Here is a 14,831-nt window from a genome sequence, read left to right as displayed (position 1 = left end):
GCGGTGCAGCCACAGCCAACGGATCCCTGAACCCGGAGTGGACCGGAGCACAGCCCTGTTCCTGCTGGGCTGGGGCCGCGGCCCCTTCTCCCCGCGCACCCCACAGTTCCCGGTTTCGGCTGCGGCTCTCGCTGCCGTTCAGTGCTCTGGCTGTGGAGCGGGAGAAGCCCGTGGGCCGGCCGGCGGTGACCGTGTCCCGGTGCCGCTGTGGCCGTGTCCCTGTGCCGGTGTGGGCCGTGTCCCTGTGCCGGTGTGGCCGTGTCCCTGTGCCGGTGTGGGCCGTGTCCCGGTGCCGCTGTGGGCCGTGTCCCGGTGCCGGTGTGGGCCGTGTCCCGGTGCCGGTGTGGGCCGTGTCCCGGTGCCGGTGTGGGCCGTGTCCCGGTGCCGGTGTGGGCCGTGTCCCGGTGCCGCTGTGGCCGTGTCCCGGTGCCGCTGTGGCCGTGTCCCTGTGCCGCTGTGGCCGTGCTGTCCCGGTGCCGGTGTGGGCCGTGTCCCGGTGCCGGTGTGGGCCGTGTCCCGGTGCCGGTGTGGGCCGTGTCCCGGTGCCGCTGTGGCCGTGTCCCGGTGCCGCTGTGGCCGTGTCCCGGTGCCGCTGCGGGCCGTGTCCCGGTGCCGCTGCGGGCCGTGTCCCGGTGACGGTGTGGGCCGTGTCCCGGTGCCGCTGTGGCCGTGTCCCGGTGCCGCTGTGGCCGTGTCCCGGTGCCGCGGTCCCGTTCAAGGCCCAGCCCGGGGCGGTCTCCGCGGGCTCCGGTCCCGCCCCTGGCCTTGCACGTGCGGCGGGCGCCACTCGGATTGGCTGCGCGGTGTCACGTGTCCATCAGCTGACCCGCGGCCGTAGCAGCGATTGGCGGAGCGGGGGGCGGGGCCCCGGGAGCAGCGGTGCCGCCATGTCCGCCGGGCCGGGCCGGGCCGGGCCCCGCCGCTCCCCCCAGGGCCTCGACCTCGATGCGGAGCGAGAGAAGATCCGCCGGGAGATCGAGCAGCTGGAGCGCAGCCTGCAGCCCGGCGGGGCCGACATCCAGCTGTCCGGCTCCAGCCTCAGCTCCGGTACGGGTTCGGGGGTCTCGGGGCGCTCCCCGGGCAGCCTCCGGTACCGGCGCTTTGCCCGTTCCCTTTGCACCCAAATTCCGCCAGCAGTGAAATCCTGGGGTCTCAGCGGGCCTCGCAAGCTGCAGTGTGAGCCGCAGCATCCCCCGGCGCTCCTGCGCCTCCTGCAGCCGGTTCTGCAGAGCCGGGAGGGGCCGGGGGCAGCGGGCGGCTCCGTCCGGACAGGCTGCCCCGCTCGGGACACACGGCTCCGTATGACTTGTGGCCTTGTGTCCTTATGGCCTTGTGTCCTTATGGCCTTGTGTCCTTATGGCCTTATGGCGAGGGGCTCCTGCTGCTGAGGAGTCTGTGCTTCCCCTGGCTTGGAATGTCCGCTTGGCTGCACCCCCCGGAGCCTCTCCTGTGCAGAACCACGATTCAGCTTTGCTGTAGTTATCCAGAGCTGCTCTTGTTTCCTTCTCCAGAACAAAAACAACAAACAAAAAAGCATAAGTGGAGTATAACTAAATACACCTTTTAGTTGACAACGTTGTCGGTATCCAAAGCCACTGATGGTCATGTCTGAGACCTCTCTGGTGCTTTTTCCTCTGTGCTTTAATTGAAAAGATTTGGGTTTTAAAGCTTTCCTTTTATCCCACTACAATCAGCATTTTTGTATTTTGTTTGTCTAGCAGATGATGATGATGAAGAAGATGATGATGAAGATTCTCATGCTGAAATGGTAACTGTTGTCTTTTTAAGTGTATAATTCCAGCTGTCTATTGAAGGGAATGGGAGGAAGGGAAGCCTCACCCTGCTCCTGGGAAGTCCAGGCAATTGCCTTGGCTTTGTGCTCAGTAAAACCCGAATTTTGGGCATTCCTGCCCAGGAATTTGTTATTCAGTGTCAGAGATTTGTCCATGTGCCAGGGTCAGAGCTCTGTGTCCCTGCAGTCCCCACAGGCTGTGGGTGCACAGAGGGTTCAGCTGAGGATGTGCTGAGTTACAGAACTGATTGTTACAGACCTGCTTTTCACTGTTTTTTTCCCCTAAATGTCTTATTTGCCTCAAGGAAGTGGAAATAGGAGAAGACAGCAGTGATGATGATGATGAAGATGATATTGAAAGCCTGCCCCAGGATCCAGAAACCTGCCTGCAGATGAACCATGTGTACCAGGAAGTTATCAAGGAAAAGATTGAGGAAGTGGAGCTGCTCATAGCACAAAACAAAGAAGAGCAGGTGAGCAAAGCAGGAGTGAAATGCTCATTTCTGTGCTTTTCTGTGTTGCCATTTGCAATCCTTCCTTCCCCTCAAGCCCAGTGGTTTATTTAACTGATGATTCCATGCTTTCTTACAATAAAAAATGGGTATTTTACATGTTACATTTTAGCTTGTTGGGACAAATTAGTATTTTATTGATCTTTTTTATCATCTGCACTGTGCAAACTCAGGAAGTTCCAAATCCTGCCTTTACCTGAACTGATTTTGTACTGATTTGTAGATTTGAACTTTGCCTGGGCTGTTGTGAGGGTTCAGCCACTGCTCTCTGAAATCAGGAATTTGGAGGAGACACTGATGCTGTTCAATTCATTTGTGTATTGCAGAAGGAAATCATGTGGGAGCTTGAAGGTACAAAAACAGCCAAGGCAGGAGATGGCAGAAATCTACCAGCAAATGTGTTTTTGGGTCATTTCATGAAGCCATACTTTAAGGATAAAGTAACAGGAGTTGTAAGTAAATATAAGCAGCTTCCAGGCTGATGTGTTTTCAGTGATGGATGTGCATTGTAATGTGTTTAAACTGTTCTCATTTCAGGGGTGTAACTGAATGTCACTCCTCAGCCTGAAACCTTTTTCTTCTCACTTGTCACTCTCCCTCTTTTGGAAATGTTTGTTCAGCCCTGTGAATTCTGGGGAGTGGAATTGCAGTCACCAGGGGCTTGAATGTTCTTGGGTTTAATTTAACTGTAATTGTCTTCATTTCCACCACCCAATTTCATGCTGCTGTTTAAAGCACTCACTGAAATCTGATTGTTTGTGAAACTGAGTTTTCTGAGTTTCTGAGATTTTCTGTACTTTAGTTTTTATATTTTCTGAAGCAATTATTACTACTTTTTTTCCCATGTGTTTTTAAAAGGCCATCAGCAAAAGGAGATCTTGGCTTTTTGTGGTTGCCAAGAATCAACTATCATCATCCATATATTAATATATTCAAGCAGTTACTGGTAATATTTCCATTTCAGTGATGTAGCTGTGAGCTCTTGCTAACAAAGGTAACTAAGCAGTGTGAGTGTGATGGTTTGCACAAATTTGAGTTTCCACTTGTTTTTGTAGCAGTTCATGCTGGAGTTTTAAGAAGAAACAGTAATTTTGTCTGACTCTGTGTATCTAACCCTTCTAATCCTCATCAGGGCCCTCCTTCCAATGAAGATGCCAAGGAAAAGGCAGCTCAGGGCATAAAATCCTTTGAACAGCTGCATTCAACCAAGTGTAAGTCAGTCTGGGTGCTCTTCAGTGTTCTAGAAGAGCTATAACATGTATATATTCATATAACAAATGTATATATTCCTATTATTTTGTGTGTGTGTGTGTTCCTGTTTGCAGTTAAACATCAACACCTCTGATTGATGCACAAAAAAGTCATTAAAAGGGAATGGGGTGCTCTATAAATTATTTCAATGAGTCATTAATGACTCCTTTTTGATTTGTTCTGCTGCATCAGCTCTTGTGAGCACTCCTAAACCAAGTAAGGTGGTGCAAGGGTGGTACCCAGATGAGGGAGGTTGAAGGGACACATGCAGCTCCAGATGGGTGATTCCTTTATTGGGGTCTCTTTGGAAATCTCAATAAAACTGTGCCAGAGGCTGTGCCTTGCCCAAGTCTGACACAGTGTTGGTTATTTAGGCAGGGAATCTCACTGCAGAGCTGGAGGACATTCCCAGGGGTGCTGGGAGCCGTGGGTGTCTCCTGGCAGTGGTTTTGCACTGATGTCTGGGTGCTCCCCTGTCTGCTTTAGGGAAAACTGGAGAGAAGATACTGCTGCAGAAATCTGTGGTGAGCGACCGCCTGCAGCGCCTGCTCCAGCCCAAGCTGCTCAAGTGAGTACTGCCCAAAACTTCTCTTTTCTCCTGCTGAAAACATTGCATGGGAGAGGTGGAGAAGGGAGATGTGGAGATTTCACCTTCCTCCAGCAAGTTCTTGTGTTAATTGCTTGTGTTTGTGGGATTTTACAGCCATCTATTTCTTCCCATTGGCACTGTGGTGTAACTTAAAATACTTGGCAGGGCTTGAATCCGAATTTGTAATATGTGGTGAGGCTTAATGGTGTGTCCAGCAAGGGACTGCTGTGCTGGGGCTGGCACAGTCTTCATGGCTGTTGCAGCAATCATTGGTTCTCTGTGTAAACACCAAAAGGGTTTATCTGAAACCTGTTGTGGGTCAGGGATTGCATTGAAGGGGCAAAAATATGGCAATGAGTGTGCCCTGTGAGTAAACCTGGGAGAAGAGTTTTGTGTGGAAATAAACTTGAAGGGGGGAGTGATAGTGCTGGGGAAGGTGTCCTTGCTGAACATCTTCTGATGCCATTGACCTCATTCCCATCTAGCCTATTAAGTAGTGATAAAAATGTCTTTGAACAGGTTGAGTTATTGGAATCAGAAACTGGAGAAAGTCAAGACTGAAACAGAAAAACAGATCTTGGAAAAGCAAATCAAGGACTTGGAGCGAGAAATAGAGGCAATAAAGTAAGAAGTCTTTCTATGTTCTTGGTGAAAAATGAAATGTCTTGGAGTTTAGCTCTAAGAGTTCCCTCCTTATTCTAGATGGGTCATTGGTGTTGGGTTGTAAAAAATTAGGTGTGGTTGTGGCTCTGCCTGCAGCTCTCTCATCTCCACATTTTACTAAGAAATGTGTTTGGGTTTTGATACACAAAGTGTAGTGCATGCATCCAGTTTAGATGTGCTGCTTTAAGTGGTTCTTACTTTAGCAACAAAGGAGCAGAGCTCTGGGGTTTTTTGTATTTTTGAGCTTTTGCTCATGAACAAATCTAGAGCAGTGTATTTGGACATGGCATTAATTGTTTCTCCTGCTAATCTGAGTGCTCAGTCCTTGTGGAAGTCAGGAACAGGTGGGGGGAATGAGATGAGGCAGGATCAAGAAGACAAAGTGTTTCATTAACCATTTAATACGATTCTTTCTTCTTCTTCTTCTTTGTACCTTCTGCTGTAGCCAACTCCCAGAAAGTGACTTAATAGGAAACAGATTTGATGAGCATGACTGGGACAAAATTTCAAACATCCATGTGAGTTGGGGGAACAGCTGTTTTATTGCTTCTGATATCTGTGTCCTTCCTCTTGAGAATCATCTGACCTGGTTTGCATCCAGTGTTTCCATCTTGCATGTCTCCAAGTTGACTGTTAAGTAATCTCAACTTGTTAAATTTGGTGATTTAATTCTGGGAAACTTGGCAGTAAGACATATCTGGAATGCAAAATACCGGTTTTCCTGTTTGTCCAGGTGCCTTAATGAAACTGCAGCTATGAAACTAAACATATTTTTGTTGTTTCTTTTAGTTTGATGGACAACGTAGCTCAGAAGAGCTGAAGAAGTTTTGGCAAAATTGGGAGCATCCAAGCATCAACAAAAAGGAATGGACTGAGGAGGAAATAGAGAAGCTGAAGCAGATAGCTGCTAAACACAACTACCTGGACTGGCAGACCATTGCCCAGGAGCTGGGGGTAAGGTCTGAGCTGCCAGGTTGGTTCATTCTGGCTTTACTTTGCCTCTTGTCAGGTTTAAAAAACAATGTTAATACTAATTCACTGTTAATTAATGATTTCTGAGGAGCATCCAAGAACAGTACCAAGAAGGTTTGGTACTTTAGCTTTTCCCTCTTGCTTTTTGTCCTCCTAAATAACCAGTTACCTGCTTCTCTTTGTTTTCCTTGTATTAAGACAAACAGGACACCTTTCCAGTGCTTGCAGAAATACCAAATCTATAACAAAGATTTAAAAAGGAAAGAATGGACCAAGCATGAAGATGAGATGCTTTTAGAGCTTGTTCAAGAGATGAGAGTGGGAAGCCATATCCCATACAAGAAAAGTAAGTGACCCACAAGTGACAAACCTGTCATTCACCTGGAATGCTTCACTCTCCCATTCTCTTTTCCTTGGTGGAAGCTGTGATCTCTGCCTTTCCTGTACCTATCTGGAAGTTTCATTATATCAGCAAGAACTTAATATCTTTTGGAACCTTTATCTGTATTGGAAAATTGGCTGAAACTGGCTGAGCACAGTTTTTTAAGAGATTAAAGTGCTTCTTATGGCAATCACTGATTGCAACTGTTAACCAGATAAAGGAAGAAGCATTAATTACTACAGAGTTAAATAAATCTTTTAATTTCCAGTTGCTTATTACATGGAAGGAAGAGATTCTGCTCAGCTAATTTACCGCTGGACGAAGAGTGTGGACCCCAGCTTGAAGAAAGGACCCTGGACACCAGAGGAAGATGCTGTAAGTTCCATTCTCTGGCCCTGGAATTGCAGGGTGGGAATGTTGGACTGCTGGGGTGTGGCATGGCTGTGGATCTGAGCTTTAGCAGTGGCACAGAGGAGGGTAAAACAGACCAAGGTGGGCACTTGACAGCTCAAGAGGGCGTAGAAGCTTCTAGTTTTGTCCAGAGATTTGCACAGGGAACAAACAGAACTGCTGCTGTCTCAGGCCTGTTAGGGTTGCTGCTGGTGAGGATTTGAGCTCTTGCTCTGTCTGGTGCACACAGATGCTGATGGCTGCAGTTAAGAAGTATGGGGAGAAGGACTGGTACAAAATCCGGACAGAAGTGCCAGGCAGGAGCGACGCCCAGTGCCGGGGCCGGTGAGTTCAGGCACCTGCCCCTGAAATAAGGGAAAGCTCTGGTTAGCAATGCTGGTTTTCTTCAGCCTTGGAGTGCAGTGATGATCTGGTTTTTACAAGCAGGATTGAATGTTCCTGACTGTAATGTTGTCATTTTGAAGGTATTTAAAAGCTTTGCACTGGGATGTAAAGAAAGGCAGGTGGAGTTTGGAGGAAGAGGAGAAGCTGATTGAACTCGTTCAAAAGCATGGCCTGGGTAGGTATTTCTATGGCTTAATCTATAGAAGTTTAGAGATGTCATTGAGGTTTCTCTTCTTTCACTGTGAGTCCTGCAAGCTCTGCTTTGTACTGATGATTGCAATATCTTTGTATTGTGTGTTATGGGTGTTAAGGGTCTGAGATCCATTCATGCAGTGACTCTGTCTCTTATCCAGGGAAATGTATAACAAGTGTGTAATGGCTGCGTTGAAAGGCCTCTTGCTCAGTTTGTGGCACAAATAAAAGTGTTCTGCGTCCTTTTCAGGTCATTGGAGTAAAATAGCTTCAGAGCTGCCACATCGGACTAGCTCCCAATGCCTGAGCAAGTGGAAAATCATAATTGGCTCTAAGGTATTGTGGAAATCCTGCTGTGTCACAGTGTCATCTCTTTAATTAAGTTTCTCTAAACTAAAAGTGGAATCCTGTGAAATCAGTAAAAAAATTGACATTGATTTCACACAATCAAGGTTTTTGTTGTGGATTTCAGTTTATTTTTTTGGTGGGTAGAGCAGCCTTTGTTCTGAGGGGCTGAAGTTAATTTGCTATATATTTGTATAATATCCAGAGTTCTTTCCTGCCTTGAAATGCCTGTAAGGATGGGATATATGTAGGTTTTCATGTCTGTACCTCATGAGTTGCCAGTTTTGGTCCCAGTTTTGGTCCCAGGCACTCAAGAAATTCTGTCTGCTTAAGACCATATTGAAGATGGACTTGTTTCAAAAATCTCATTTCCTTTGGAAAAGGAAACTTCCTGATTTGAGAGAGTTGCAAGCCAGGGGTGAACACTGACTAAAACTTGTGTGTGCTTGTTTTTCCAAGAGGAAAAGATCTAGGGGGACCAAACGACGCAATGGTGAGGAGAGCTCCAGCCTGTCAGAGAGCAGCAGTGAGGACATGGAGCTGGACCTGACAGACTGCTCAGAGGAGGAGGTGACCAGAACCACCAGGAAGGAGTGTGCAATCCCCAGCATTGACCTGTGGATACCAACAGGGACAGACATGCAGGAGGCAGCCAGAGAGAGATATCAAATCCAATCCCTCCTCTCTGCTGCCAGGGCTGGCGCAGGGAGCAGCTGCAGTGACATTCCAAGGGCAGGATGTGATGGAGACAAAGCTGTTGATAAATCATGTGAGCTGAACACCCTGCTGAGGGGCATTGCACAGCCCCATTCCACAGATGTGCTGGTGAAGAATGCAGAAGAAGTGATAGCCAAGGTGAGCTGGGATGGTAGCTTGGATCAGAAGTTAGAAGGGAAGTGCAGCTGCTGCAGAAAGGGCAGGATGTGATGAGCAGGTAACATCTTGCTGTTCATTCCCTTGTTAAATCAAAAAATGTGAAGATAATTACCCAGTCAATTCTGGTTTTTGGTAGATTCCTCACACAAAAGCTTTTATGAAATAGGCATTTGGTGTTGTGATGACGCGCAAGGATTAAAAGTAAAGGTCTTCAAAGTTGATTTCATTTAATAAGATACCTTCAACAGCAGGAATGTTGAAAACTTGTACGTGCTGTGCACATCCAATGCAAATAATTTTCTTGGAGTGACTTTCCCTTCTGTCTTTTCTTGTGGGCTTTCATCTTCAGGCTTCCCAGTGTGGAAAAGAAGTGCTGCAGGTTAGCCTGGAGGATGTGAGAACAATATTAAGGAGTAACACGAGATTCCAAAGGAAACTGGTGAGTGCCTCTTGTGTCTTGTCTGCTCTTGTGTTGTGAGCACTGCCAGGCTGTGCTTTGTAGGAATTATTTTTTATATAATTATAGGTCTTGCACTGTAATCCCAAGAGGAAAACTCATAGTTTTTTGCCCTAACTGCCCCATGAATGTTTTGTCCTGGGACTAATGGCAGAACCTTCCTAATGGGAACTCTTAATTGTGTGTTTTTTCATGCATGGCTATTAAAGATACTAAAACCTCCTGCCAGCCTGTTAGCCAAGCCCCCTGGAGTGGGTGCAGATGCTGATCAGGATGTCCAGGAGCTGCCAGAGAGAGTTCGGTACCAGGTCAGGGAGCACTGGAAGAGGCTGAGCCTGGACAGGAAGCTGCTGATGGCAGTGACCCCTTGGGTGGGCAATGTGCTGCTGCCCTGCACCTTGCAGGCTGGGAGGAGAAAAGGTATTGGAGACCCATCCTACCTTTGTCCCTACTTTCTGATGTCTCCTGAGTGCATTCCCAGCTGATTTTGATGTTGGATTTCTTTCCAGCTGCTGCTATTCACAACAATAAGTCAGTTGGTCTCACCAGCACTCCCCTGTTTGCACTGCTCATTCAGGCAAGTTTTACTGTCTTAATAGTGTTACCTGCTTTCCAACACTGGGATTCTTTATTTCTCAGTATTTGAGGCTTAAATAAATGGTTTCTCTTTGTTTCTTAAAAAATAATCTAATTATTGGACTAACCTGCCTTCATGGTTTGCATATGAAATTTCTTAAATAAGTCCTGCATCAAAAGTCTGATCCTGCCAGGGCTTTTTCTGTAAGTGTAAAATATCCCCACAATCTGTGAAGTGTGTCCTCTCTATCTTGCTTTGTCACTGACCCCACCAAAACAGTTTTGTTCTCCATCAAATGTTAACAAAGATCTCACCTTGCAGCTCTTCCAGATTGACACCAAAGGCTGTATGAAGGTTATTAAGGAGAGGAGGCTGAGGCAGTTGGAGCTACATAAGGCTAATGCAAGAAACCCTCAGCAGGTATTGTGTTTTTAAGCTTTTCCCATTGAAGTCTTGACTAAAATAAGTACTTTCATTGTGTGGCCACACAGTTTATATGTGTGTTAGCAGTTTGTTTTGGTTCAGAGGAAGAATAAAATGCTGGCTGTACGGCCATTTGTTCAGGAGGTGGCAGATGTGGGTTTGATTCACATATGTGCTATTTTAATAATCTTTAAATTTATCAGAAATATAATTTAATATACTTTTTTTTACAGGCTTCCCAAAATATGGAGACTTCTTCAGGTACCTACCAGAACATTTATTTTTATGATAAAAAGTTCAAGAACTTTCACATAATTCATTACTGTTACATTAATAACCAGTTTAACTGAAGGAGAACTTTGGGGACAGACGTGTATTGTCATGCTCATTTTTGCTAGCTCTTGGATCTTTAAACATGTTCCCCTTTGGTAAGGACTGAAAAAACCCTGGAGGGCTGGGGAGCCAGTGGCACTGGGCCAGTTCAGTGAGGTGTTAAGGTACATTGCTGGCCCATCTCTGATTTCTGGGGGCAGTTACCCCTTGTTCAGTTGTCAGGACATGGCTTGATTAAATCAGGACTGTAGTGTTGTAGAAATTCTCACAAACAGGAATTTTGCCACATTCCTTGATGTTTAATGAGAAATGGCTCCTGGAAATACTGTTCATTCACTGTCACTTTATGTCCTCTCCTCTGCAGGCAACTCATCCCAAGCTTGTTCTCAGAGGAATTCCCAGCAGGGCAATCCGAAGGGTGCTGTCAGGAGACAATCTGCTGTGAGAGCAAGGGACACTCCCACTGATGCCTGGGAGAGCTGTGCCCCAGCTGGGCAGGGAGTTCCCCCAGCCCAGTGGCAAAGGCAGAAGCCTAAAACTGTCTCACAATTGCTGTGGGAGAAGCGTTTAAAGGAGTCCCAGGCCAAGAACGTCATGCAGAGGACGGTGCTGCTTGCCCCACAGCAGAGGCCAGCCAGCCTGCTGCCTGCTCTTGTCACTCCACAGGCTGCTTCTCCCGGGCTTCCCAACAGCATCCTGCCCTTCAGGTGGGTTGTGACCGCCCAGGCTCTGTTCCCCTGCGATGTGCAGGCTGTGGTGGGTGTTCCCCAGGTAATGCCAGCTGCTGCTGGGAGAAATCAGTGTCAGACAACTGTGATTTCCAATGGCAATGTCTGTGCTTTGGGAGAGACTCCTGTACCAGCTGGAGCAAATCTGCCTCACCCCAGCAGTGCAGAGACAAAAGGACCAAGTTCCCAGCTGAAAGGAGTTCCTTTGGGAAAGGCAGCTGACCAGTGCACAGTTCTCTTACCTGTGGCCTCAGGGAGTCCTGGATGCACCACGTCCAGCGTTTCTGCTGTAACCCCTGTGTGTTCAGGTGGCTCCTCCATGGCTCCAGACTCCTTTGCAGCTCCAGCTGCCAGCCCAGTCCTGTGTGCCGTGGTGCTGCCCCAGACAAAGCTCCCTGCCAGCACTCAGGGCTCTGTTTCCCAGCCTGTGCCCAGTCTCACCAGCTTGGGAAGGAGCAGTGACTCCATCACAACAAACAGGTCATCCTTCAACCCAGACAGCATCAGGAAACAGGCTGTGCTCTGTCCAGGAGCTGCAACTCCTCACAGCAATGTCCCAGGGAGCTCTGGTTGCTCTCGTGCCCAGGCACTGAGGAACAGACCCATTGCCTCCAAACCACCGAGTGCTGACGCCCCCCCTCAACCAAGCACTTCAAATGCAGAGAAGAATCTCCTTGACTACAGCCTGATCTCCCTGGAGGATGAGGGGCTGGTGAAGGAATGGCTGAGTGGGAAACAAGGTGTTCAGGTGCCATCACTGCAGACCAGGCTGCCTTATCTGCCACCTTTCCTCTGCAGTATAAAAACCCTCTCAAAGCTCCTTGTGCAGAAAGCAGCTCTGGAAGAGCAAGCAGCCTCTCTCCTGCCCTCTGAAGCCAGTGGGGATGGGAGCACTGGGGATGTTTTCCATGCTATTGGAGAACTGGTGGAGCAGAAACTGGGTGATAACCCTGCTTACCTCCTGCTGAAAGCCAGATTCCTGGCAGCCTTCACACTCCCAGCTGTCCTGGCAACTCTTCCTCCTCCCAAAGTGACAACAACTCTGTCAGCCAGCGTGAAGCAACATGAGGAGAGTGATGACGAGTGGCAGAGTGAGAAAGAAGTGTCTGAGGAAGAGAGTTGTGGGAAAAAATTAACAGGAGTACGAGAGGACTGGAGACTTAAGGATGAGCCTGGAGACAAAAATGCTGATTTACTAAATCAGGTAAAACAGATTCCAGGGGCTAAAAGCAGAAAATTACTGCCAGATAAATATTGCACTGGAATCTAGGGGGAAGCCCCCACTGTTCTTAAGTGTAGCAGAAATTTGGTCCTTTTGAATAAACACGGTTCTACAGCTGATGAAGGGAAAAGCTCTGCAGCTCAGCTGGGAGGGTGAAAGCCCCTGACTTAGGTAGCATCTTGTACTTGCCATGACAATTCCCAGAAGTGGGCATCAAAGCTCCCTTCCCCTTTCTGTTTATAATCTGCTGCCCTGGCTCTTGCATTTTTTAATTCAGGCCTTTTTTTTCACTCTGTAAATTGATGTTTTGTGCCTTGTCTGACATTGGTAACGGAATGTTGTCCCATGCTTCAGTTTGAAGGTAAATGAAAGATTGTTTTAGAAATCTTGCTGAGCTGCCTAAATCAGAAGGGTGGCTGAAGGGGTTATTTGTAATTCTCATGGTGTTGATCATCTCCTGCTTCTGTTGCAGGGCATGAGGGCTGAGGAGAGCCCTGCTCAGTCTGCCCTGGGCTCCTGCACTGATGTGGATGATGCCAGAGCTCCCCAGCTCAGGAGAAGTACCCGCCTCAGGAAGAGGAGGAGAAGGATATGAGAAGGAAATGTGTCAGTAGCTCCTCAGTGGTTAGTACATCTTTTTGAGAAGCTGAACCACATTTGTCTGTGGTTCAGCTCAGACAGTGAATCATGACCCCAGGAAAGGACTGAAATGATCTCTGCTCTTGTTCCCTGAGGACACAGAGTTCTACAGTCACCATCAATCACAGCCTAAGGCTGCTAACATTTTGGGGAGAGGGAAAGTTGATGTCTCTATGATAAAATTATGTATAAACTCATGAAATTCAAACATTTGGCAGCCTTTCAGTTCATGCCCTGAACCCTACTGAGTATGCACCTAGTTGGTAGCACTCTACAGGCTTGACAGTGGAGTTTTTCTTTAATACTTCATCTTTGAGCAGCTTGGTGGGTTTGGGGTTTATTTCCCCTATTTGGCTTCATTTCTGTACAGTTATAACAGCTCACCTTCTGCAGGGTGCAAATGGGTGATGTCCTAATACCTGCTGAGGCTTTTGGTGCACTGGATGGAATGAACATGAAAAGTGTTTGATTCACATGGTTGTCAGATGAGGCTGATTGAGGGGTTTTTTTTTTGAAAATACATTTTAGAAACTCCAAAAAATGTAACTTTCCTGTAAAAATGCTGTGACTGATAGGAGCTGTTTGTGCTTTGTTACAGGGGTCACTGGAGTGAGCTCTGCCTGCATGGCAGAAGGAGATAATCTTTGCATTGTTCACTTTTACCACCTCCAATGCTTACTTGATGGACCTGGGGAAGAGGAAAATGCTGGATTGATTTTCCCATCCCTCAACAAAATCTGCATCTGTAGGCAAGGTGTAAAAATGAAGGAAATTGTCTGGAGGGAAATCTTTCAGGCACAGACTTCTGCTCTTTCAAACTCCCACCTGCCATAGATGCTGAGGGGGAACATTGCTTGAAATCCGGGGAAACGAGTAATGGTGGTTATTTATTTCCTTCTTGTGTTAGCCCCTATTTATGTGAATGTTTATCCCTGTTCAGAATATGTTAATTGGGTGTTTTTTAGTGCTGTGGCAGTGGCTTTGCTTGGTAACTGACTGAATACTGTGGAATAAGCAGCACATTAATTTTGTATCAAAATGACTCTTTAAGTATTTGTTGAAATACAGATGTTTTATTTTTCTCACTTAAAAATTACTGATGTGTTCTGTGTGGGTTTTTTTTCCCTGGTAAATAGTGCTTTTAATAATGTGTGTATGAGAGTGATTGCTAATGAGAAAAATGAAGTTTTCAGGCTGCATGAAAACCAGGGAAAATGGGGAGAATGAATATTCATGTGCCTAAAACTGCAGGATTGAATTAGGATTCTTTCTTGATTCTTCCACAGCCTGCCCTGTACAGACATCACAAATCACTTTAAAAAAACTTGTTTCTTCATTTATAACCCAGCAATTTCTGTCTCACAGAGAGGTGCAAGGTTAGCTGAGGCAAAGCTGATAAAATCTAGAGGGAAAGTGCTGTGAAAGCTTCATTCCCCTGCACTGACTGAACTTCCCTGAGTGTAGTGGGGAGTTCGAGCTTTTCCACAAGGGCTCTTCAGGCAGAGCTGGGGACAGAGGGTCACTGGGTGCCAGTGTTGCTATAATTTGGTGTCAAGACTTTATGGAACAATAGGAATGATTGTGGAAGGTTCTCCTCTTGGCAATGTACTCTTCTTTCCGTAGGCCACTATAGATAGCAGTTTTCCAGGAAATTCAGCTGTGGCAGGAGCTGCTGCACAGCTGTGCCTGCTGTGTCCAGGCTGTTGCAGTGAGGAACTGGTGGGAAAGGTGAACTGTGTTCTGAATGTTTGTTCGCCTTGGCAAATGCTGCTCAAAAGATGCCCTTGTCATTTATTTGTGGAAAAACTGCATAAGCAGCAGTTGGCTTTGTCCTTTATCAGGATTAAATTGATTTGTCACTAGAATAAAACCTCCCCAGGCTAAATTGGTCAATTAACAGGCACACTGATTACCTTCAGCAAGGGCACAGCTGACACAGGTACTGCATCTTTTTTTAGTGTAAAGCTAATTTAATGACAAGAAACACAGACTGGAACAATCTCTGAGCATCTCTGCCCTACTCCTAATGATAACATGGAAAAACTCTTCATAAACTTAGAAAGCAGAACAAAGAGTAGAGTGG

At 47.0% G+C, this 14,831-nt stretch overlaps 1 protein-coding gene across 3 annotated transcripts; it reads left to right on the top strand.

Annotated features, from left to right (window-relative positions):
• The first annotated feature begins 649 nt into the window (after positions 1-649).
• On the top strand, positions 650-13,836 carry SNAPC4 (small nuclear RNA activating complex polypeptide 4). Of its 3 annotated transcripts, none has more exons than XM_058853792.1 (23): positions 650-1,047; positions 1,722-1,768; positions 2,098-2,265; positions 2,631-2,756; positions 3,437-3,515; positions 4,042-4,123; positions 4,664-4,768; positions 5,253-5,325; positions 5,597-5,761; positions 5,978-6,125; positions 6,430-6,536; positions 6,802-6,896; positions 7,037-7,131; positions 7,399-7,484; positions 7,953-8,348; positions 8,719-8,808; positions 9,036-9,246; positions 9,336-9,403; positions 9,725-9,823; positions 10,060-10,087; positions 10,524-12,091; positions 12,582-12,715; positions 13,347-13,836. In XM_058853792.1, the coding sequence occupies exons 1-22, from the start codon at positions 888-890 to the stop codon at positions 12,702-12,704; spliced, it is 4,119 nt and encodes a 1,372-aa protein (XP_058709775.1). In that variant the 5' UTR covers positions 650-887; the 3' UTR covers positions 12,705-12,715; positions 13,347-13,836. The 3 variants fall into 3 exon arrangements, with proteins under 3 accessions (XP_058709775.1, XP_058709772.1, XP_058709773.1); XM_058853789.1 differs by having other exon boundaries at positions 1,719-1,768; XM_058853790.1 differs by having other exon boundaries at positions 1,719-1,768; positions 12,582-12,733.
• The last annotated feature ends 995 nt before the right edge of the window (positions 13,837-14,831 follow it).

Source organism: Poecile atricapillus, chromosome 20 (genome assembly GCF_030490865.1).
Source record: "Poecile atricapillus isolate bPoeAtr1 chromosome 20, bPoeAtr1.hap1, whole genome shotgun sequence".
NCBI lineage: Eukaryota > Metazoa > Chordata > Aves > Passeriformes > Paridae > Poecile > Poecile atricapillus.
Note: the sequence above shows the minus strand (reverse complement) of the source record. Positions and strands in the feature narration are given on the sequence as shown.

What these genes read in the sequence shown, in the direction of transcription:
- SNAPC4 (XM_058853789.1), top strand. Translation starts at nt 888, where the DNA reads ATGTCCGCCGGGCCGGGCCGGGCCGGGCCCCGCCGCTCCCCCCAGGGC. An exon ending in ACAGCTGCATTCAACCAAGT is followed by an intron (nt 3,516 to 4,041) that starts GTAAGTCAGTCT and finishes TGTCTGCTTTAG; the next exon opens with GGAAAACTGGAGAGAAGATA. An exon ending in AAATATGGAGACTTCTTCAG is followed by an intron (nt 10,088 to 10,523) that starts GTACCTACCAGA and finishes TCTCCTCTGCAG; the next exon opens with GCAACTCATCCCAAGCTTGT.